Genomic DNA, 25,690 nt, shown 5'->3' on the forward strand with positions numbered 1-25,690 from the left:
CAAAGATGGCTTGACAGTGTCAGCAATCAGGAATCCCGTTTTCTTTCTCTTCACACAATAGCTAAGATTGCAACTTTAGTAATTTAGTTTTTTTACTTTACGCATTAGCAATTTAAAGATTACATTTTTTTCAGGGTAATGAAAACATAATTTAGTTAGTTTTTAAAGCCATGATTAATCTGATAACTAAAATTTTAATACAAAGCGTGCAATCCCACAATAAACCCAGCAATAAAGTGATTTTCAGAACCCTTGTACCTGCTTCCCAGCAAATAAGTAACTAGTAATAAACATTTAACAAGAAATCTCCTATTTTAAGAAAAAAGAAAAGTAACAGAAACAATTTTTTTCTGGGTACCATTTTTAACCCAGACCAGTTTTCCTACTACATGGGGACAGCAGGAGAAGGGCTAAGAAGAAAGGCAAACAAAGTGAACCATAAAGAGGCAAAAAAACTAAACTATGGTGAACCATACTTACCCTCCCCATCTCTCTGCAGGTGCATTGTTTTGAAATCAATGAGGGGAAAAGTGATAGGGCATGACGCTAATAAAATGGAAAAAATGGCAAAAAATACTAAAGTGAACACACAGCACAGTCAGAACAAACCATACACATAACTAACACAAAGCCAAAGATACCAAAAACATTTCCCTAAAACCAGTTAGGCATTCAGCTAAAAAACTTTATTCAAAGAAATTACTACTAATGAAAACTTTAAAAACAAACACAAACATACATTTCCATTTAAGCAAGCAAGGCAAAAAAATCAAAATAGTACTGTTTTCTTAAAACTCAAACATAAAACTAGAGAAATGGAAACTCTTAAAGTGGTACTATTTGAAGCTTTTCAGTATAATTGACTTAACAGAAAAATATCTCCCACTGATTGCAATTTGACAAGATCCTATTGTTTTCCATTCAAGAATTAGCAGGAGAAAATCTGAACCAAAAATGTTGTCCACTTCCATTAAAAGCCAACACCTTTTGAAACAGCTGCTACAAATTCATCCTGGTGGGTAGATATGGTATGTGCTACCTGCCTGTGAATACTAAGAGTCACATTCAAACAAGGCATGCCTCTGATTCCAAGTTATCTAAGGTATAAAGTAATTCAGCCTCTTAAGAACTTTATTTAGAATATCCTAACTACTTGTTGTAGAAAATCAATCTTTGTACTGGTGGCAAAGTAGGAAGGAACATCATGGTCTGCTAACAGGCACTCTCCCAAGCCCGTGAAGTGCTCCAGTCTAAGAAATTCACTCAGTTGTCTATTACTCTTTGCTCTCTGACCCCGCTTCCTGCAGTGCCACAAGGAGGCCTGCATTGTCTTGTCAAAGCTAATGAGCAAGAAGGATAGTAAGGGCAGCTCAGGCACTGAATATCAGGGATCAGTAGTCCACAGTTATTTTCCTTCCATATCACAAGCTATTAAGGGGTGGATTCTGACAGAGAAAGAAAGCCCAGCCATTAGGTTCCCTTTGGGGAAGTCTCCAGAAAGCTGAAGCTAGACAGACAATGTCCTATCTTCTCAAACAATGAAAAACAATTGCTCTTCTATGCTTAACACTTAAAAAGAGGACTTTCAGGACTGCGACGGGCTTCATTCTCCAAGAGAAGGAGTGTTTAGGTCCTCTGTCAGAATGCAGCCTTATCTCTCAAAGACTCCTCTCCCATGGCTGCTCCAGGGACGGTCTGCAGACCATCCCTCCTTTCCAGCAACTATGCCAGGAGAAATAACTAGAGGGACATTTGATCTTCACTGCCCCCAGGATAACATCTCCTAACTCTGGGGAGCATCGTCATGAATTCTAAAGGTCTTGAATAACCCAGAACAAAGCAAATGAAATACAACTTCCTGACTTGTGTATCAGTCTAAATTAAGACACATAATATTCTACTGGGCATGACAAACATCTAGACAAAAAATACAAGGGGAAAGAGAGGACAGCAGTATAAAGGCTGGCACAGACAATGACTTGCGACTTTAAAAACTATTTCTTAAAAATAAATATAGATATATAAAAACACTCCAACTGTGATCAGATGAACAGACTTGAGGCGGCAAAAGGAGTCCATGGTAGTGGTACTGCAGTTCCTCTTGCTACTGCCACTGTAAGGGTTTTGCTAAATTCCCAAGGGTGAGATAACCAAGGGATCTTCATCCACATGAACAAACATGGAACTTTATTTAAGATTCCTGAGTTGCCTCATTGTCTCTTTATCAAAGAAGGTGTATGATCCAAACGGCCTCCTGGGTCAAATCTGTTGCTTGCTTCTACTGCCTACTCCAACATTTTATTTGAAAGTTTACAAATATACAGGCAAATTTACAGAATTTTACACTGAACATCCATATATCAATTACTTAGATTCTACCACTGACACCAGACTATACTTGCTTTATAACACTTATCTATTCTATTAACCATTTTATTTATTCTTGAATTTGAATTAAAATGCAGGTATCAGCACACTTCCCCATAAACACTTTAGTGATGGATTTGTAAATACATCACTGGAGTTCAATATTTATTTAGTTTTTGCTTCTTTTGATAAAAATGGAAAACATAATAAAATCCAAACACAGGGAACTGCTGTGAGCAGAAAATCTGTGGACCTTCATTTGCTGAGCTTTGACAAATACATATACTGATGTGTCTGGCTTTTTTAATTTAAATTCAAACTTCTCTCCTCTGCAAAAATTGCTAGGAACCTGCTCCCAAACTTCATAACACAACCTAATACAGGGAAGATATAGTACAGTATTTGCATAGAAATGCACCTGAAGATCATTTAAAAAAAATATCCCTGATGATCATAAAGAAGAGGTAGCTATATACAAGCCTCCCTCTTTAAACTTTGTTTATTTATAGGGGAAGGGGGAGAGAAAGAGGGAGAGAAACATTGATGCGGGGGAGAAACATCCATCAGCTGCCTCTCATATGCACCCCAACCAACTGAGCCACCATTCCAGTTAGGGCAAGCCTCCTCTTTTAAAGTAGTAAGACCCCTAAGCACGAACATACTGGACTTTCAAAGACTGGTCAATATCACCTAGTTTAACAATTAACAAAAGCCTATCTTAGTAGCTTGATTTTTTTTTTAGTCAGTTCTAACACTGATCTTCAAAGCTAATAGATCAGATAAAACATAAGAGATAGTTGCTCCATAATCTCATTAGCACATTTGAGTAAAAACATTCACTCACTCTTATATGAAAAAGAAAAAACATACCAGAAAATCAAAATCAGTAAGTTTGTCCAGAAAAGGGCAGTAATCTCACTATTACTCTGGGCAATTTCAGTTACAAAGAGCATTATTAGGAAAATAGTATGTGTGGGTGAAATTACCTTCCCATTTATCACCATCAGAAACACTCTTGAGATCTAGATGTGGAACTTGGACACTCGCTGCTTCTCCCTGAACTCCAACACTTTGATCTCCCAGCGCTTCTGATTCAGGGTTGGCATTCAAATCACATATCTTGCTATGAGAATCCTGAATTTTAAAATAAAGAATATATTCACAACCAAGACGCTTTTCATACACAGCTTAAAGACAACCAGCACATATACTTGTGGAGTCTTCATTAGTTCATTGTGCCTGTCCCACTCCCACCATCCAAACAATTTTCAAATATAAGTTGCAGTTTTATAATATGTCTTACTAGGTAAGAGACAAAGTTTGGATCACAAATTCAGGAAAGTGTTTTCATACCTAAGTTCTTGTAACCAAAAGTAGCAAATTAAGTGCTACTTTGACTGTAGAACATTATTAAGAATACCTACATTAAACCTCCTTGAAACCTATACAACCTGAGTTAAAAGCCAGATATAACTGGTAGATAAAGCCTAGTCAAATTTTTAAGAACCATAAGAAAAAAATAAGTCTTACCAGAATCAAGTGTGACAATTGATCACTGTCAAATGACAAATACTCTTTCCTAAAAATACAAATAAAGTTATTAGTCCTTTAAGAATAAATAGGTTACTCTCACTGCATATTGCTTACCTAGATTCCTCTCTTCCCCATACAGTTAGCATTTACAATGTGAGAGAAGAATGACAACTAGGCACATGCCCGTTCTTTGGAGCCCTGTATCTGGAAATCACACACTACTGAAGAGATCCACAGAAACACTTCAGGTTAGAAAAATTAAATAACATTCACCACCCTCCCACACAAGCACACACAAAACCAACAATAACCTTAAAATAAAATCCATAATACACAAAAACCAAAAGGATCGAATGTATAATGAGAAAGATTTTTAAAAACAAATATTAGCTTTTACCAAATAGTTTTATACTCCCCCACTCTGGGATATTTTTTTCTTTTAAAAGATGATTTTTAAAAGGTATAGCTATGTCCTGTATTTTAAATCTGATTGTGTTCTATTACAATCAAAGCAAGTTTACTACTTCTAAAGCTCTCCCTTCTCAAAAATATAGTAACAAGCTGAAAATTTTAAAAAATTTATATTCACCTCTTATTTCACCAACAAAACCACCCCTATTTAAAACAACTGTGACAGCAAGCTGTCACAAATGATCTCTACCTATATGACCAGTCGACAGAGCATCTAATTTCACAGCAGGTTATCAATATACCTACTGTAGGAAAGTTCTCCCTAAAAACTCTGTGGCGATGTACCATGATACACGAAGGTGCTGCTTCTACCCTGCCAAAACAGAGTGTGCATTCAGAAGACAGGTCGTGATCTAGACATGGCAAGCCATCTCCTCATCTACCAATGACCTTATTCTTACTGAGGATGAGAACAGCTAAATTCCCTTGCAAACTTAAAGGCTTTCCTTTGCTTAGAGTAGGAGCAAGCGGTGGAATGAGCTAAATTCTACCCTGACAGACTAGAAGACCTAATCACCTAAATTCGAGAAACATGAGTATTAAACATACAACCTTGTAAAATCCACCTAACCAAGAAACTCTTTGGATCTAAAAACAAGTTTGCTAACCTATACACAAGTTGAAGAGGAAAGTTTATTCCAAAAAGATTGGGTCCTCACTACTTGGATCCTTATTGTTCTACCAAATCCAGATGTCATCATTCTGGGGATGCCTGTTTATGCTGTTAATCTTACATCTTCAGCCCATATCTCCAATACTCCCTGGGCTGGAAGAGGATCATTCCTGCCTCCTGAAAGGAAGCACAGGGAACTGCTGTGAGCAGAAAATCTGTGGACCTTCAGAGGAGAGGGGTGGTCCAGAGATGGGGCTCTAAAGAATTTACTTACCCTCAGGGAATAGGTTTCCTACTCACAATTAAAAGAGACAGTGGCATTATTGCCAAGTTTAATAATGCTGTTTGGAATTTCTCAGTATGTACAACCTAGTCTGCAACTTTATTACTGAATTGTTTTCGGAATATCAATTATCTTTCTGAAGAAAGTTACAACACACTTCTAAGCAACATCTTAAAGAATCATAAAAGGGGGAACAAAATCCAAAACCTACATGGTTACTTAAAACATTCTAGAAAGCTTCTGTTCAAAGGGACTCTTTCTATTGAGTATCTATGGAGACTACAGATGGCTGAGATATTCATTGCCTCAAGGAATCCCCTTCCCATTACTGCTGGCCAAGGAGGTAAACAAGCACCAACTGCGTAAGATGGTTATGCTAAGTGAAGTAAATCAGGAGATAAAAGAAAAAACAAAAACCGTATGATTTCACTCTTATGTGGAATATAAAACAAAATGCAACAAACAAACTGACAAAACAAACTAAAACAAACTCATAGTTACAGACAACAGAATGGAGCTTACCAGAGGAAAAGAGGGAAGGGAAAAGCAAATTGGGAAAAGAGGGTCAAATATTGGCAACAAAAGGAAACTAAACTTTAGTGAACACGCAATAGAGTATATAGATATTGAATTATAATGTTGTATACCTGAAACTTATATAATGTTATTAACTAAAGTTACCTCAATTTAATAAAAATAATTTTTTTAAAGTCAGTATTGGTAGATACCAAGAGGAGGAGGAACAAAAACATCCTATATATATATATATCTGTGCAAGCAAATATGCTACAGTCTTTCAGTTAGTCATCCACAGTTCCAAGACTATGATACACTGAAAGGTGTATTCAGAACATCTATAGATTCCCACCCTGGCCAGGTAGCTCAGCTGGTGAGAGCATCCTCCTGATACACCAAGGTGGTGGGTCTAATACTCCGTCAGGACACATACAAAAATCAACCAATGAACACATAAATAAGTGGAACAACAAGCTGATCTCTCTCGCTCTTTCTCTCCTTTCTTCTCTCTCTAAAATCAATTTAAGAAAAATATCAATAAATTCCCACTTGTTCTAGTCAAGTGAAAGTTTTAAGTGTCTCCAAGGCATGGTGTTCACCCCTCTGAATGTTTTCCAAGTTGTAACTAATGTCTGTTTGGACCCACACCCCTTTGAAATTAATATGCTTATGCTGACCATTAAAACAAGAACCTTGGTTCTTTAGATTATCTAAAATATGCTATAATAGAAGCACATAAAAATTTCACCCCCAAATTTAAGAGCTCCAATTCTCAAAATGGTTACTTAATGAGCAAGAGGAGAAAATGCTTACCTCTCAAGACAGCCGTCTTCACTATCCCCATGGTCACCACATGGCTCTAACAGTATACCTACAGACTGCTAAAAAGAACACCACTGCATTAATGGAGCTCCCAATACTCATATATGAGAAGAAATTTCCAATCTAAAGTAGGGTAGCAGATTATAAGTTAGTCAAATGCCCCTCTTTAAAGACTATTTACAATAGTGTATAGGTGTTGGAGAATATTTTATCTTCCTCAATACCTGAGTCAAGTGTTTATGTGTACATATGGCTGGATGTGTAAAATGAGGACCCTGCATTTCTCATTTCCCACTAGGTAGCAGGTACTGCTACTACTACACTATGGCATTCTTTCTCCCTCCTCAGAATTTTCGCCTCCAAAAATGATGGTTTTGGGGTCCCAACTTGCCAATTGCAGCTTCTCCTCCTCCTTGGCCACAAACAGAAGTTGATAACAGGGGAATCATGCAGTCCACCAGATCCCTTTATTACATTTATTTGAAATGACTGTGAAGCTGAGAAACATGTAAGAACTCTTCTCCCCATTTCTTAATGGGCTTAAATAACACCATCCCCTTCCTATTCCTCCCCAAAATGCATACCTACCAACTCTAACACAAATGCCCTGTGCATCACGTGTATCACTACAAATTATGCAACCTTTTTTAGGGTTTTTGATCACCAGTTCTAAAATCAACAAAAGAATAAATTCTTCTTATATTCTTAAGAAACTACCACTGGTCCAGCTTTGTTTAATATAAAAGACAGTCCATAATTATCTGAAAAAAGCTAATAAAATACTTCTTCCTTTTCAAATGATATATCTCTGTAAGGCTAAATTGTCCTCACATACTTCAAACAAAGGAACCTACAGAAACAGACTGAATGTAGGCAGAAGCAGATATGAGAATCCAGCTAACTTCTATGAAGTCATACAGGCATTAAGAACATTTGTACAATGAATACATTTGTACAAAACATGTCATTCCTCAAAATAAAAAATTTTAATAATTTTTTAATTTTATTAAAATAAAATTGAATAGAATTAAAAATTATTAATTTTTAAATAAAACAGCTGTTTTTATTAAGAAAAGCAACCTATTTAAGTAGATTAATAAACATTTTTTATTTTTCAGTTTTCATTTCTAATACAGTAAATGCTGACTGACATACAACAATAGCTTTATGGCATCCTCAATAACTTTTAAGAGTATAAAGAGATCCTGAGACCCAAAGCATGAGAACCACTGGTATCTAGAAATAGACTTCACGCAACCTTCAACCCTCTAGAATACAGTACCTTCATTTTTAAATATGAAGGTTTCTGGATACATGAAATAATTATTACCCAGACCCAATATTTAAAATGAGCCTTGATATTTTATGCAAAGAACCAAATTAAGTCCCAGCTCTATCTTCCTCATTATAAGTATGAGCATAATAATAATAATTTATTTGCCCATCTCGGTTATTGGTAAAGAATCAAATAAATAGCTTATAAGAAAAAGTATAAAGTTCTATTACAAAAGCATACTTTAACATCACCAGGTCTTACTCAACCTACAATTCTTTTTACAATGATACAATTGAAATGAACTATAAAAATTGATATATTTAATACCCACATACCCTCCAGAGAGAAATTAGGCAAAAAAATACTTAAACAAATGGTGGAAAGTAGCAAATAAAAAGACAATTGTAGGCAATAAAAAAGAAAAATGTAGTGACAGAAGAAAAAGATGACTGACCAGCAGTGAAGCAAACAGATGATGTTTAGACTCAAGTACAGAACTGTGATCCATATCATGCCCCAAAGAAAAGTGAGAGTTACTAGAGTCAGGTTAGACCTCATACATAACAGGCATATGGCCAGACTTTCAATGTAATGGCAGGGAAACACACAATACTTTCTTTAAAAACTAAAATATGTTTCATCACTTGAAGAAGTTTTACTTTCTCAGAATTCATGCTACATAAAACATTCTTCCTTTGTACACGGGTAGAGGAGAACTTATTTTTTCTAAAATATCAGCTACCAAAATAGCCCATATTTTTTTCCTATCCTTCACCACAGAGAGTGAGATCCTCAAAAGGAGGTCTAAGGCACTCGGTCTCAATTCAAGTAAGTCAGTAAGTTCTGGTGGCGGCAGCAGCCAACAACAGTGGGAGCAGCAACTGCAGCACAATCATACTGCCAGTGTCTAAGGGCAGGGCTGTCCAACTCATTTTCACTGGGGGCCACATAAGCCTTGTGGTTGCCTTCAAAGGGCCAAAATAATTTTAGGATTGTATAAATGTAACTACTGTTTAACTGTTAAGAAGTTGAAATTACATTCAGCCCTTTGAAGGCAACTGTGAGGCTGATGTGGCCCCCAGTGAAAATGAGTTTGACACCCCTGTATTAGGGGCTGTCAGAGCTGACTGCCAGGAGGTAATAAAAGTCTGAATGGGCATTTCCAGTGATTTCTCTGGTCTCCTCCCACTCCTTAGCCATCCATAACTGGTGCTTCCACATTGCTTATTTCTATATCTTACCATCTCCAACACCCACCTAGTTTTGCAGTAAGGGCAGGCTAGTTACTTCTTTTAAATAGGCTAAATACCCACCACTCTATCTGTACATTTCATATATATCAATCTAGCCCAATTTCTTCCACTAAATTAATGTGGTCAACACTGAAGAGGTCTCAACAGCAAAAGAAACTATAAAAATAAAATGAAAAGGCAAAGCTACAGAATGGGAGACAATATTTGCAAATCATGTATCTGGTAAGGGGTTAGCATCCAAAATATACCAAGAACCCATAAAACCCAATAGCAAAAAACAATCCAATTAAAAATGGAGAGACCCAGCTGGTGGGCTCAGTGGACTGAGTGCCAGCCCATGAACCAAAGGGTCAATGGTTTGATTCTCAATCAGGGCACATGCCTGGGTTGCAGGCCATGTCCCTGGTAAGGAGCACACAAGAGGCAACCACACACTGATACTTCTCTCCCTCTTTCTCCCTCCCTTCCCTCTCTCTAAAAATAAATAAAGAAAATCTTAATAATACAATCATGAAATAATTAATTTTTAAAAATACAAAATAAATAAATAAAAATGGGCAAAGAATCTGAATAGACATTTTTCCAAAGACACACAGATGGCCAATTGCTACACAAAGCGGTGCTCTACATTACTAATCTTCAGGAAAACACATATCCAAACCACAATGAGATAGTACCTCATACCTGTTAGATAGCTATAATCAAAAAGATAAGAAATAACAAGTGTTGGTGAGGATGAGAAAAGGCAAACCCCAGTGCACTGTTGGTGGGAATATAAATTGGTACAGCCACTACAGAAAACAGCATGGAAGCCAAAAAATTAAAAACAGAACCACCAAATGATTACCAGCAACTCCACTTCTAGGCATTTCTCTGAAGACAACAAAAATACTAAACTGAAAAGATATCTGCACCCTCATGCTCACTGCAGCATTATTTACAATAGACAAGACATGGAAACAACCTACATGTTCATCAATGAATGAATGGATTAAAAAATTATAGTGTATATATACAATTGAATATTATGCAGGCATAAAAAAGGAAATCCTGCCATTTGTGACAACACGAATGGATGCTGAGAGCATTATGTTAAATAAAATAGGTCAGACAGAGAAAGACAGTGTACACACTTCTTAAGAAATAAATAAGGGGGACTTCTGGCCAAGATGGAGGCGTAGGTGGAAACACTGTGCCTCCTCGCACAACCAAGTTTAAAGACAACAAAGTTTTAATAACACAAACGCAGCCAAAACAAAAAAATTAAACTGTACAGAAGTCCGACAACAACGAACCATTCAGCCAGACTGGTAAGAGGGGCAGAGTCAGGCAGAAAAGATCAGCTGGACCGACCCAGGAGCACAAGCAGCGGTTAGCAGATCCCATGCGTGGGGTGGCAACAGGTGGACCCAGTGAGGGTACAGGACAACTGGTTGACCGCAGTCACACATCCGAGCGCAGATAAACCAAGCGAAGGAAAGAACAGTGAAACAGACCGCACAGGCTAGGGCCCCAGCGATGGGAATTAGAGCCTGAAAGCAACAACTGGAAAAACTTTTGGGGTCGAGGTGCCAGGAGAGTTCGTTGGAGAGACCCACAGTGTCCTGGAGGGTTCACAAGCCCACACACCCGGAAACCAGTCTCTGACCTCTACTGAGAAAATGTATATTCTTGAGACTTAGAATCAACATAAATACATTAGCAAAGATGGTAAACTATAGGCTTTTGGTCAAAGGAACACATGAAGCACCCCGAGGTGTATGTCTACCACACCTAACAGAGAGTTTTTTTAAGTCTTTGCATTTCTTACCTGGTTATCTTCTTCATCCTCAAATATAAAATCTTGCTGCATAACTTCACTGTCCAAATTAGTGCCAGGGACAGGTTCTGAACAGCCTCTGTTACTTTCACTGGTATTAATAATATCATCAGCAATATCAACCCTAGTAATGACGATTAAAAAATCAGATCAGGCCAAATGTTGGGTATGTAACACCTTTAAAATAAATAATAACAATGATCTGAAACTTTCACTTATTAAAGAAAATGTGTCTTGTCATAAAAATCCATACTTTCTTTATCCTGCCCAGTTCTATTATTAAATGCACTATTTTTGTCTCTCCATGGCATACTGTAAGGAATTTACCTTGTAAAATTTTCAAAAGCAAATGAATGGGCTTACAAGTAATTTATGTGCCAAAATACTATTTCCCTTAAAAATCACACCTTCAATCGTAATAATGACATATTTATTTGATTAAAACACAAGCCTAGCATTAGACACCATATAGAATCCAACGTCTTCTCAAGTACAATGGGAATAGCTTCCTATTGCTGACTTCCCATCTTACATAATTTGCAACATGCAAAACACTGCAGGTCTTTACTGACAAAGATAATACCACTGCTGAGAGAATATAAGAAGTAAAAATAAGAATACTGTCCCCAGTGGTAAAAATGAAAGCATTGTCTGGGCATGAACATAGGTTTTCAGGATCTTTAGCTAAGCTAAGGGCAAACTCCAAGGAATCTGCTTATATCATATCCTTTGAAACATTGTCCCACTTTTCTCAACTTTTTTATCTACTGCTTTTTTCCTTAATAATCAACCCACATACTTCCTATACAACCACCTCTATCAGTTCTAATCATGCCTTGAAGGCACACGAACTAGGGCCACTGCAGAGTTGCACAGGCTGGTGATGCCATCCATGCAAACTACATGACACACCAGCAGTTGTACAATGTGCTATTCCTGTAATAAACATATTCCAACCATTGGTTTTCATATCCATTAATTTTTCTTTCACTTCATATTTAATAGCTATTCTAGTGTACTAAGATATAGTTGGCCTTTTAAAAAATTATTTCTTTAAAAACAAAATCTCTCTACACAATCATCTATTTTTTAACTTTCCTATGAATCCTCCAAATTTGGGTACATCTTTCTCATCTGTCCCACCCAAAAAAGACTGATAAGAATTATGAAATCACTACATGTAGTCTCGGAGGAAGGCACCTATATAAATCCTAAAGTGCACAGCTGAGGTAAGAGGAAATAACACAGTAAGAGGCTTCGATTCATTTGAAGGTAACAAGTCACATTAAGAATGGAGTAACATCACACCACTCAGTACAAAGAGTTACTTTAAACTTATACAAATTCAACAATTAACAGCTACCCTAAAAAAAGTATGTAGGGCCCTGGCTGGTGTAGCTCAGTGGATTGAGTGCAGGCCTGCAAACCAAAGGATCTTGGCTGACTCCTAGTCAGGGCACATGCCTGGGTTACAGGCTGGTTCCCAGCAGGGGATGCATGAGAGGCAACCATACATTGATGTTTCTCTCCCTTTCTCCTTCTCTTCCCCTCTAAAGATAAATAAATAAAATATTTTTTTTTAAGTGCGTAGGGAGGGCAGAGGCTGGTGTCAGGAATAACAATTTAAATCACAAAGGATGACTCTGCTCACCATTTCTTCACTGATCAGTGATGTCAGTCTCCTGTCCGTGTAACCTATCTGTCTAGACCTCTGCTTGTCTCTCCTAGTGTGACCATATGTTAGTCTGTAAAGGTAAGCTAACTACTTTATCTGGTATACTGGGGTTTAATGAACAATGTATGAGATTTTCGATGTTACGTGTTTGCAATTTATATACAAGTACATGAAACGTCACTTTCCACAGTGACTTCCAGAAACCCCGAAGTGAGACCCCGTTATTTAAGTAAAAATATGATTTTTTAAAAATGACAAAATAACTTTGTCATTTGTAGTAACAGTAAAATGTTTCAAAAGTTTCTTACTGGTTATTAGATCCTTCCCCGTCACAATGCATACTTCCTGTCTCATTATTACACACCAGACTTTGTTGTGGGAGATTCTTAAGATCATGATCTATGCTGCTCTGCAGATCAAAAAGGTGCTGTTCTACAGCTGCTCTAATTGTTCTTTCTAAAATGCTACAAAAACAGAAACATTTTAGTCAGAAGCGGTCACCCTAACTGGGTATTAGTTCACATAAATCCAAATGTTAAAACCTATGACCAGTAAAATAAATTACTATGGTATTTAAAAGGGTAAGCTAGATGCAAAATTAAATACATAAAAGGAATACACAATATTTGTTTAAATTTTAAAATGAAATTTGCCCAAGTAAATATTATACAAATCAACCATAATGTCACTATTACTACTGAGGCAGGAAGGACCAGTTATGCCCATAATTCATCCTGCCTGCTGTATAGATAGCCCCTTAAACAGACTTTTCATGTATAATTCTTTTTAATTTTTATTTAACTCTTGTTCAAGTACAGTTTTCTTTCTTGTATTCTCAGCCCTTAAACAGACTTTTCAAAGCTGTTTGTAAAGTTAAATAATTTACCAAGACTCAGCTAAATAAAAGAAACAAACTATAAACGTACTGTTCATATTTTCTACAGAGTCTACTTCTTAAAGAAAATAATAAAAAGCTCTGACAGTTTTCAACCTTTCCAAAAGATAAAAAAAATCACTAAAGAAAGTTCATCTTTACTTTGTATATTAGTGCAATGAGTGCCTTCATTTGTTCCTACTGCAGGACATAAAATACTAACCAGTTTCACTGTGCTATGTACAGTCTTTCCTCTAAAGTAAGTACAATACATGGTTTTCATTTCTACAATTTAGCAGTATTTTTAAAATTTTTAAATTGTCTTTATAGGTATGGTACTTACTCTGCAGAGGCTGGTAAGATGCTGCTGGGAGATACATGGGCACTGTAAACCAAAGAAAGAAATTAGCTATAGAATTCTTAAATATGCAGTGACTACAAAATGTGCTGAAAACTGCCACATTTGTACTACCTTGACACAACCAGAAGAGCATACAGTCAGTTTATTATGTTCATCTCTAGCAGAGTAAGACAAAACACACTGTGTGTGTCCACTTAGCCACTACTTCATCTGAGGTTCACTTGGAGAAACACTGTCCTATCCCAAGTCTTAAAAGGAAAAAAAATTGACTACAGGGGCAACAAAAGCACGCCATCTAGGATGGTATAACAGTCTCAATGCTGGCCCTACACTCCATGGCAGAAGAAACAGCATATACTAATACTCAGAGGATGCTCTCTCAAGCTACAAAAAGAAAAGTCAAAATGCATGCTAAAATTCAGACCATGTCAATAGCTGCGCCAGTAACAGACTTTCCCTAGCAAATTTTGCACATTTTCTACTGATACTTACAAAACTATATATAATAGCTTAATTTTTGTCACAGTTATCAAAAGTACAACCTAAGCCCACAATGAGATGTGAGCTTAAACCAAAAGCTGTTTAAAATTAAAATGCTGGTGAGGATGAGAAACAACTAACTAGGACTTTCATGTAGTCCTAGTGAGGATGCAAAATGTCCCAATCACTGTGGAAACCAGTTTGGCCAGTTTTTCTAAAACTTACTAAATGACCCAGCAATTGTACTTTTAAGTGTTTACTCAAGAGAAATGAAAGCATTAAGTCCATAGGAAGACTTCTACAAGCACAATAGGTTTATTCATAATAGAAACTAATCAACCCACACAGATGAATGGATATACAAAGTATGGGATATCCCTACAGCAAAATACACTCAGCATTTTTAAATAGAAGGCATAAACAATTGATTGATACATTCAACAACAAGAATCTCAAAAATAAAAATTAAAAAAGCCAAATAAAAGAAACCAGACATAGAAGAGCACCCACTATGAGATAAATTCTCTTCATAAAAAATTCTAAAACACTCTTGATTGTGTGGCTCAGTGGGTTGGGCATCATCCTGCAAACATAAAGGTAGCAGGTTCAATTCCCAGGCAGGGCACATGGGTTTCAGAACAGGTCCCCTGTTGGGGGTACATGAGGGGTGGGCCCATCAATGTTTCTCTCACACAGGGATGGTTTTCTCCCTCCTTTCCCCTCTCTATAAAAATAAATAAATATTTTCCAAAAAAATTCTAAAGCAAGCCGTGGCTGGTGTGGCTCAGTGGACTGAGTGAGGGCTTGCGAACCAAATGACTGTGGTTCCATTCACAATGGAATGGAACATGCCTAGGGGAACGTGCCTGGGTTGCAGGCCAACTCCCAGCAGGGGACGCACAAGAGGCAACCATACATTGATCTTTCTCTCCCTCTCTCCTTCCCTTCCCCTCTAAAGATAAATAAATAAAATCTTTAAAAAATAAGTTAGAACAACTGTAAGTCTTTAAAATATAAAATGCTTCATTTATAAGTCCTGGCTGATATAGCTCAGTGGATTGAGTGCGGGCCTGTGAACCAGAGGATCACGGTTCGATTCCCAGTCAGGCCACATGCCTGGGTTGAAGGTGGGTTCCCTGCAGGCCAACTCCCAGCAGGGGACGCACGAAAGGCAACCATACATTGATGTTTCTCTCCCTCTCCTTCCCCTGTAAAGATAAATAAATAAATAAAATCTTAAATAAAAGAAAAAAAAATGCTTCATTTATAAAGCCAGGCAAGGGAGGGAGAGAACCTATTAATATCTACTATGCTCTGATGCTCTAAAAAATCTTTTTTTTTTGCACTTCACTTTTCTTTTTTTAAAAATTGTATTTATTTATCTTTAGAGGGGAAGAAAAAGAGAGAGGGAGAGAAATACCAATGTATGGTTGCCTCTCATGCGTCCCCCACTGGGAACTGGCCTGCAACCCAGGCATGTGCCCTGACTGGGAATGGAACCACAATCATTTGGTTCCATTTGGGAATCGAACTGTAATCTTTTGGTTCGTAGGCCCGCACTCAATCCACTGAGCTACACCAGCCAGGGCAAAAAAAAAAACCCAAAAAACAAAAAAAAAAACCTTTTACTTTAATATAAAACATTCTTATAACTCAAAGCATAAATTCTACTTCTTCCCAGACAACACTTCTGATACCCAAGTACTTCTTTATACTCCTAAGTAAAACCTAGCTACTGAAAATATGAATTGAAAGAAATCTGTCAACTGAAATATTCTACAAACAACCTAATTTCATGGATGAAAGAAAACGAAAAAGTTGCTATATTAATTCCCCCTCATCCATGGAGAACAGTCCAAGACCTCCAGTGGAACCCTGAAGCTGCAGATAGTACCAAACCCTACATGCATTGGGTTGGCCAAAAAGTTTATTTAATATCCCTGTATTGTGATCCCTCCTATTTTGTTCTTCTTTCTCAAAACAGCTGCAGCTATCCGGGGTCATTTACGGTTCCATATATACTTTTGAAATGTTTGTTCTATTTCTGTGAAATACGTCATTGGTATTTTAATAGGGATTGCATTGAATCTATAAATTGCTTTGGGTAATATGGACACTGTGATGATGTTCATTCTTCCCATCCATGAACACGGCATATGCTTCCCATATATTTGTGTCTTCCTTAATTTCTTTCCTCAGTGTTGTGTAGTTTTCTGAGTACAGGTCTTTCACCTCCTTGGTAAGGCTTATTCCTAGGTACCTAATTTTTCTTGTTGCTATAGCAAATGGAATTTTTTCTTGATTTCTGATTCTGATCTTTTGTTGTTGGTATACAAAAGTGTCTTTAATTTCTGAATACTGACTTTGAACCCTACTGTTTTGCCAAATTCACTTATTAGGTCGAGTAGTTTATGGGTAGAGTCTATAAGGTTGATATGTACCATATCACCTGCAAACATTGACAGTTTTACTGCCTCCTTTCCAATTTGGATGCCTTTTATTTCTCTTTCTTGTCTGATCGCTGTGGCTAGGACTTCCAATACTATATTGAATAGAAGTGGTGAAAGCTGACATCCTTGTCTTGTTCCTGATCTTAGTGGGAAAGCTTGGAATACTATGCAGCAGAAAGAAAGGAGCTCTTCCATCCTTTGCAACGGGATGGATGTACCTGGAGAGCATTATGCTAATTGAAACAAGCCAGGTGGTGAAAGATAAATACCATATGATCCCAGCTGTAAGTGGAACCTAATCAACAAAACAAATAAGCAAGCAAAATACAACCAAAAATATTGAAATAAAGAATAATCTGACAGTAATCAGAAAGGAGGAGGGAGAGGGATAAAAGCGGATAATGGGGGGGAGGCACATCAAGGAACATGTACGAAGACACTTGGACAGAGCCAAGAGGGTATGTTCAAGGGTAGGAGGCAGAGATGAGGGGGGCATGGGGGCAGGAAGTGGTGGGGTGAAAATGGAGACAAATGTACTTGAATGAAAAAAGAGAGAGAGAATTTCACAGATGTAATTAGTGTCCCGAATCATTTAACTGTAAGGTAATCAAGTGAACATTATACTAGGTGGGCTTGACCTAATCAGGTAAGCCCTTAAAAGAAAGCTGTCGCTCTTTGTTGAAGAGATGTGAACTGTGAGAGGTCCATGGGAAAGCCATGTAGTCAGAACCTGACAGTGTCCTTGAGAGCTGAAAAAAGTTAATTTAGTTTCTTCCATAAAATAAGAGATACATTTTTCATTTTCACCAACAACTTTATTGACTTGGATGTTTTGAGTATGTCAGCTATCCCTGCTACTGGCTACTAGTGGGTGGTGCTAAACACCCTCCAGTGCATACGACAGCCCCACAGCAAAGAATTACTTGGCCAAAACATCAAGAGTACCAGGAAACTTTACAAACTACTTCTGACACATTTGATCAGTCACAGCAGCTTCTTCATACACTGCACAAGTCTTTTGTTTTGCACTGCAGTTGCATTTTTACCTTTCTTGAAATAATAAAAACATACTAGGATGAAAATGTTGCATATCTTCTTCCATCTTCAATATTTAAATGGCTGCACAAAAATTCACCAAATTTTGGTAAGTTTCTTTTTAAATGCATGCTGATGTGACATCTGCCACAATATAATCTAACAATTTTTTTTAATGGAATTAAAGAAAACCAAGCACTACTAGAGCCACTGTATGGAAAAAACTAAAAAAACTTTTTGGCCAAGCCAATACTATGTTTCTCCTCTAAATACATGCCTATGATAAAGTTCAACTTATAAATCAGGCACAGTGAGATTACAACAAAAAATAATACAATGGAAGAAGTATAACAACATACTATAATAAAAGTTATGTAAATGTGGTCTCTCTCAAAATATCTTATTGTACTGTACTCACCTGTCTTCTTGTGATAATGCAAGATGATAAAATGCATACATGATGAGATGAAGTAAGATGATGTAGGCATCATGACATAGTATTAGGCTACTACTACTGACCTTCTAAAGATATGTCAAGAGAAGGATCATCTGCTTCAGCTGATCCTGGATCACAGGGCCATGACAATGTCAATGGCTGGACATTAGGAGGAGGTATGCTGATGGTTGAGGAATTATTTTCTGACCACAGAAACCATGGAGAGCAAAACTGCGGATAAGAGGTGACTACTGTACTATATTTCTTATGCCGCTGTAGTCAGCTGAAGACGTATTTCTTCAATAATGAAGCATCCACAGAATGAAGTTAAGATCAATCTCAAAACCCTGAACTAAGTAAGACCTCTTCCTCAACCACTATACCCTTTTCTGCATCACACTTAAAACTGAACCAGCAGAACCAATGAACTCACAAAACTGAAGCTCTAGCATCAACAGACTAACAAGAAAATATCAAACTTATCATTCTTTCTAAATCCCAAGTTTAGTAAGACATTAAAAGCACAACTTAAATGAAATTTATAATGCCATTTACCTGTTTTGTTTTGGTTTTTTTAACGTCTGTTTCTGTAAGCATAAGTATATATTAATATCACCTAAACCTCAAGCTAAAATAAATCTTTCTAATATAGACTACAAAAAAAGATTATGAAGCATAGAGGAAACAAGAACTGTTTCAGAACTCTCCGATGTCTTTACATTTTGTAAAGATAAAGATTCCCCTTAAATCTGTATATATTTAAATAGCAAAGCTAAATTACAGATGAATATATAAATATAAAGCAACATTTTTTCATCTGAAGATACAAAGCACTTAAGAAACAATCTTGAGATTTCCATGGACTTCATAAATAAGATTGGGGCTCAAAAGTAATTAAAATTCCTGCTTTTTATGTACCCTAGGGTATCCATACCCTAAACCCCATTATTTTTTCAAATGGAACTCAGCTCAAATCTTAAGAAAATATGGCTAATGGCAAATAATATATAATATAAAAATAATAGATGCCTAAATTGGACCAATCAATATAGCTCATACAAAAATATTTAAACCAGGACTTCCGGCCAAGATGGAGGCACAGGTGGAAACACTATGCCTCCTCACACAACCAAGTTTAAAGAAAATAAAGTTGTAGTAGCTAAAACACAGAAAATTGAACTGTATAGAAGTCCAACAGCAACAAACCATTCAGCCAGACCGGTAAGAGGGGCAGAGTCAGCAGCTGGTGGAGCGGAGTCGGGCAGGCAAAAGCCGCCTGACCGACCCAGAAGCACGGGCAGCAGTTGGCGGATCCCAGGTGTGGGGTGGCAGCAGGCAGACCCAGTGGGGGCACAAGGTGGCTGGCTGACCGCAGTCACACATTCGTGCACAGATAAGCCAAGGGAAGGAGCGAGCAGTGAGACAGACCACACAGGCTAGGGCTCCAGCAACAGGAATTAGAGCCTGAAAGCACCAACTGGAAAAACTTTTGGGGTTGAGGTGCCAGGAGAGGCTCCCAGGCTCAGAGTTTGTTGGAGAGACCCACAGGGTCCTGGAGGGTGCACAGGCCCACACAACTGGGAGCCGGCACCAGGGGAGCGAGGTTTGCTTGTAGGAAGCAGCAGAGGGGACCAAAATCTGAGAGAGAAAATGTGTAACAAGAGGCGCCATTGCCCCTCTCTGACCCCGCCCCACATACAGCATCACAACCCAGCAAAGTGGGTTGCCCTGCCCTGGTGAACACCTAAGGCTTCACATCTCATACATAACAGGCGCGAACAAATCAAAACATTACAGCTCAAGAACAGCTCAAAGCCCCAGAGCCAAAACTTCTAAGCGACCAAAAGATAGCCAGCCTTTCAGATGCACATTTCAAAACACTGGTGATCAGGATGCTCACAGAATTGGTTGATTTTTGTCACAAATTAGAGGAACAAATAAAGGCTAAACTAATGGAAATGAGGAGAAATGCACAGGAAAACAATAGTGATGGAAAGGAAACTGGGGCTCAAATCAAGGGAGTGGACCAGAAGAAAGAAAAAAATGACCAAACAGAAAAGAAGGAAGAAACAAGAATTCAAAAAAATGAGGAGAGGCTTAGGAACCTCTAGGACATCTTTAAACGTTCCAACATCCGAATTATAGGGTTACCAGAAGGGGGAGAGAAACAGCCATGAGTGGAAAACTTACTGGAACAAATAATAAAGGAGAACTTCCCCAGTCTGGCAAAGGAAATACACTTCTAGGAAACCCAGGAAGCTCAGAGAGTCCCAAAGAAGTTGAACCCAAGGAGGAACACACCAAGGCACAACATCATTACATTAGCCAAGATGAAAATGAAGGAGAGAGTCCTAGAAGCAGCAAGAGATAAGGAGACAGTCACCTACAAAGGAGCTCCCATCAGACTGTCAGCTGATTTCTCAAGAGAGACCTTACAGGCAAGAAGGGGCTGGAAAGAAGTATTCCAAGTCAGGAAATTCAAAGACCTACAGCTAAGATTGCTCTATCCAGCAAAGCTTTCATTTAGAATGGAAGGGCAGATAGAGTGCTTCTCAGATAAGGTCAAATTCAAGGAGTTCATCATCACCAAGCCCTTGTTATATGAAATGCTAAAGGGACTTATCTAAGAAAAAGAAGATAAAAATATGAATAGTGAAAGGACAGCAAACTCACAGTTATTAACAACCACACCTAAACAAAAGCAAACTAAGAAGTCAGCTAGATCAGGAGTGGAATCACAGAAAAGGAGACCACACGGAGGGTTAGCAACAGGGGAGTGGGAGGAGGAGAAGGGGAGAGAAGGTACAGAGAATAAGTAGCAAGGATGGTAGGTAGAAAATAGATGGGGGGAGGGCAAGAATATTATGGGAAATATAGAATCTAAAGAACTTGTGACACATGGACATAAACGAAAGGGGGGATGGGGGAATGGTGGGGGAGGGGTGTGCAGGGTAGAGGGAAATGAAGGGAGGGAAATAGAACTGTTAATAGCATAATCAATAAAATATATTTTTTAAAAAATATTTAAACCACTGGTTCTCAAAGGGTGGTCTGAGAACCAATAGATCAAATATAGAGAACACAGGTTTCTTCCAATACATTGGCATGATGATGCTAATTCAATGGTAGAAAAAACTGTTTGGGGTCTTAGTATAAAATCAGGCAAGCTATACCAAAAAGTCCCATGGTGACTGCTGTCTTTATTACCACCCAATTGCAACTTTTTTAAAAAGAAGGCCAGTCCTTGATGAAGAAACAGTAAAAAGTATTATTTTATTTCAGCCCTTGATTACATTTCTTTTTAATATTTAATGTGACAAAATGGGAAGTATACTCTAAGCATCTAGGCTGCATAGCTTAATACAATGCCTGTTTGTTTGAGGTGAGAGCTAAACTTATCATGGAACACCATTTTTACTTGAAAGAAAGACTGATAAACTATCGTTATTCCAACTTAAATACCTGGCAGACATTTTCTCAAAAATGAGCAAGATTCTCAGTTCAAGAAAAACAACTGACGGTATGGATAAAATTCAAGTTTTCAAGCAAAAATCAAAACTGTGGAAAACACGTACTCTCTATCATATGAACCAGCGACCCTTTGGTTCACAGCCCAGCACTCAATCCACTGAGCCACACCATCAAGGTAAAGATTTTTTTATATATAATTAGCAGTGACTTGAAGAACATGAATTTTCGATATAGCATCATTTGGAAGATAGTAAGTCAGTGAAGCAGTTTTTCCAAATGACCAGTAAACAATGTCACAAAATCAAGTATGGGTAAAGATTCTCTCAAAGTGCGAGACAGACCAATGGATTACAGTATGAAAAATTCAGATATGATTTCCAGTTCCACATCACAAATAACCTTTAAGAAACTACCACTAATCTAGTTTTGGTATACTGTCAAATAAAAATATCCACAATTATCCAAAAAGGCTACAAAAATTCTCCTCTTTTTTTTCCAACTACATACTAGAGTGATGCCAGATTTTCTTCAAATATTTTAACAACAAAAAAAGTCAACAAATTAAATGCAGAAGAAAATGTGAAAAATCCAGCTATCATTAAGCTGGATATTAAAGATATTTTTAAAAATGTAAAACAATGCCACTAAAAAAATTTCTCAAGCAATTCTACTTCCAAATGTTCTGAAACGCTACCCAACCCAACTAACATACAGATAATACAAACTTTAAAAAATATATAGAAGAGGTCATATTTTTAAAGAAAGGTGATATACTCTGTAACAAATTTTCTTAGCAATACTGCTTCTCTAAATTTTTCTTGTTGCTCTTTCTTATACATAAACCAATCTTTCACATACTGTTACAATTTGTTTGATTTCGTGCTTAAATGACTCTACATCTAGAATGACATGCTGAAAAGCCAAAAGTTCTTTTAACTGAAATACTACCTTGTTGATGCCGTAACACTATTTGGTTCCAGGATGCTTTCAGTCATCCTTAATTGTACCACCTCTGGCATATCATTTGATTTTTCTGCCCCCTCTTCTGGAAGTTCTTCTATATGCTCCAATTTTTCATCTTCCTCTTCTTCCTCAGAAAGTTCATTAACCTATGTAAAAGGAAACTAAGAATTAAAACTTTATGAAACTACTAACTAACATTATTAAAGATATACTATTCTGAGAAAATTTTAAACACAACTCATTTTTTACTTCATTTCCTAGGACCAATTTCTGTTATGGAACAAGTAATTGCAACCTTTTCCACAGTAGAACAAAACTGCAAACCAGATATACAGACCATTTAAAGTTAATGATTAATTACATTATTAGTATATCCCTAGAAACATGCATAAGAAGGTAAATTTTTTGAAAAAGCTTGCATATTGCAGTTAGCTAACATAAAGAAATCTTCATTTCGTAATCAATTAGTTTTATAAATCTAATAGTTACAAAAACTTCTAATTGATCTAATTTCCAGACGCATTAAACAAGTGATTTTAATACAGAGTAAGTATGGGAGAGGGGGAGGGCACAGAAATTTTGCCTTAAAAGTGTTAACTATGTTTAGAAAACTTCAGCTAACTTCTAAATGATTCAGATTGAAATTCTTCATGAAGAGACTGGATGCTACAATGAAGGGAAGACACATGACCATTAAACCCAACTCAAGGTTATAATTCTCTTTCTGTCAGGGGCTGTAAGATATCTTCCATTATCAACTACCCAAATATATTATCACACTAATAAAAAGACACTGGAATATTACAGAAAAAAATTAACAAAACATTTTCAAATGAGAAATTTTAAGATATCCCAAAGAAAAAACTACCCATAGATGATCTTGACATCTTTTATAAACTAACACTAGTCCTGGGGTGGAGGGAACAAGAAGAAAAGAAAAAGGACTCATGGACATGGACAACAGTGTGGTGCCGGCAGAGGGGAGGGCAGAATAAGGGGGCTAAACAGTAATGGAAAAAAATACAACAGATTAAAATTTAGAAAGGTAATGCTAGTTATAAACACCAAGTAGTAAAAGTATACTTTCATCCACTTTAGTCACATACACTCAAAATACCTAGAATAAATTCACCACTACAGATAACTGGTGTTCTTCCTGAGAGACAAATAGAGTCACTAGAATATTCTCAGAAAGTAAAAGGAGAAAGGATATTACACTACAATATTCTACCACATTGCTATCCTAATCAGTAAAGACAGACTGCCTGCTTTCAAGCATAACACAGTATGTAGTTAAAAGCCAAGCTTTGTAGGGGAAAGATTTATGTTCATATCTCTGTGTGCTCTTAACTGTCTCTGTCAACTTATTTAACTTCCCACAGCCTATGTATAAAATGGAGGTGCTATCTACCTACCTTAAGATCTAATTAAAAGGATTAAATGTATGTAAACTCTCCAGCAGTGTGTATACATAAGAGAATAACACCAGTAATATTTATCATTGTAACTGTAATTATCTTATCTCTGTATAGCATAGATCCTAGTTTCTACAAGTAACATCACTCTTTGTAGGAATGAAGAAGCTTATCTGTCATCCAAACTACCTAAAGCAGGAGCTCTCAACCACTGGTGTACCATGGTCACTAAAAACTCATTATTAACAAGAGTTAATGACCTCTATTTGTGAAGCATTTACTTTATACACAAAGCATATGATGCAGATTCTCCTGAATTTGTTGTGCTTGTAAATACCATCCCTCATCTACCACTTACCATATATAATAATGATAAAAAAACTGAAAATCATCAGCCTAAGTGGTTATTAACTGAGAAGATTTATATACAAGGGTGAAATTTCCAAATAATAGATCAGTGTTTAAACTGGAGCAACTGAAAAATTATCCTCTGTTTCCATCTATGATCTTAATTAGTGAAAGTAAGGAATGTACTTGGTGACCCAAATAAGAAAAGAACTGACATGAAAATACCATTTTTTTGCAAGTACAAAATGGGAAGTATTATGGTTGAATAACGAGGGTTTGGACACAATAATGGACTATTTTTGAAAAATTTTAAAGGCAGCTATATAAACTCTGAATACATGAATATTTTATTCAGTCCACAAACTTCTGGTTCAGAGGTACTGCTATTTTAATATATTACATCATACATTTTAAAATCAGTTTGTCTACTGTCAACAGCTCTTAGAACTACAGACGCCTTATACTCAATTATACTGAATACACTGTATTTAATTAGATAATTTGTGTGAATTAATTGGCATTCTCCAATATTTTTACCAATAATCACACACTAAGATATAATATGAACAATGAACTATGGGTTTTTCTTCTCTCCCTCCCAATTCCCAGGCCTCCCAATGTAACTTCCTGCAATAAGAATTGACTAAATTAGCCCTGGATAGTATAGCTCAGTGGATTGAGCCTGGGCTGCAAACCAAAGGGTAACCAGTTCGATTCCCAATCAGGGCACATGCCTGGGTTGAGGCCACATCCCCAGATAGGGGCATGCGAGAGGCAACCATACATTGTTGTTTCTCTCCCTCTCTATCTCCCTCCCTTCCCCTCTCTCTAAAAATAAATAAATAAAATCTTTCTTTAAAAAATGAAGGGAGGGCCCTGGCTGGTGTAGCTCAGTGGATTGAGCACGGGCCTGTGAACCAGAGGATCGCGGTTCGATTCCCAGTCAGGGCACATGCCTGGGTTGCAGGCCAGTTCCCTGCAGGCCCGTTCCCAGCAGGGGACACACGAAAGGCAACCATACATTGATGTTTCTCTCCCTCTCTCCTTCCCCTCTAAAGATACATAAATAAATAAAATATTTTTTAAAAAATGAAGGGAGGGAATGTATATGGGTAAGAGCAAGTATTTTACTGTATATTTAATTTTTTAACCAGGTGAATTATTATTTACTAAAAACAAGTAGCAGCCCCAACCCACATCTAAAATGTAAATAACTCTGTAATAAAAGT

At 37.1% G+C, this 25,690-nt stretch overlaps 1 protein-coding gene across 10 annotated transcripts in view; it reads right to left on the reverse strand.

Annotated features, from left to right (window-relative positions):
- FAM13B (family with sequence similarity 13 member B) overlaps window positions 1-25,690 on the reverse strand; it is a 66,115-nt gene that overhangs the window by 19,692 nt on the left and 20,733 nt on the right. Inside the window, exons 7-14 of one of the 10 annotated variants that reach the window (XM_037061069.1) lie at window positions 22,684-22,844; window positions 13,846-13,887; window positions 12,937-13,092; window positions 10,945-11,077; window positions 6,597-6,661; window positions 3,898-3,946; window positions 3,354-3,501; window positions 481-546 (exon numbers count right to left, since the gene is read on the reverse strand). In XM_037061069.1, coding sequence (XP_036916964.1) covers window positions 481-546; window positions 3,354-3,501; window positions 3,898-3,946; window positions 6,597-6,661; window positions 10,945-11,077; window positions 12,937-13,092; window positions 13,846-13,887; window positions 22,684-22,844 — 820 coding nt within the window. Of the gene's footprint in view, window positions 1-480; window positions 547-3,353; window positions 3,502-3,897; window positions 3,947-6,596; window positions 6,665-10,944; window positions 11,078-12,936; window positions 13,093-13,845; window positions 13,888-22,683; window positions 22,845-25,690 lie in introns of all 10 variants that reach the window. The other 9 variants (XM_037061063.1, XM_037061104.1, XM_037061096.1 and 6 more) reach the window with 9 other exon arrangements.

This window comes from Sturnira hondurensis, unplaced genomic scaffold, assembly GCF_014824575.4.
Source record: "Sturnira hondurensis isolate 20B ecotype Veracruz unplaced genomic scaffold, ASM1482457v3 Scaffold0001120, whole genome shotgun sequence".
In the NCBI taxonomy this organism is placed as follows: Eukaryota; Metazoa; Chordata; class Mammalia; order Chiroptera; family Phyllostomidae; genus Sturnira; species Sturnira hondurensis.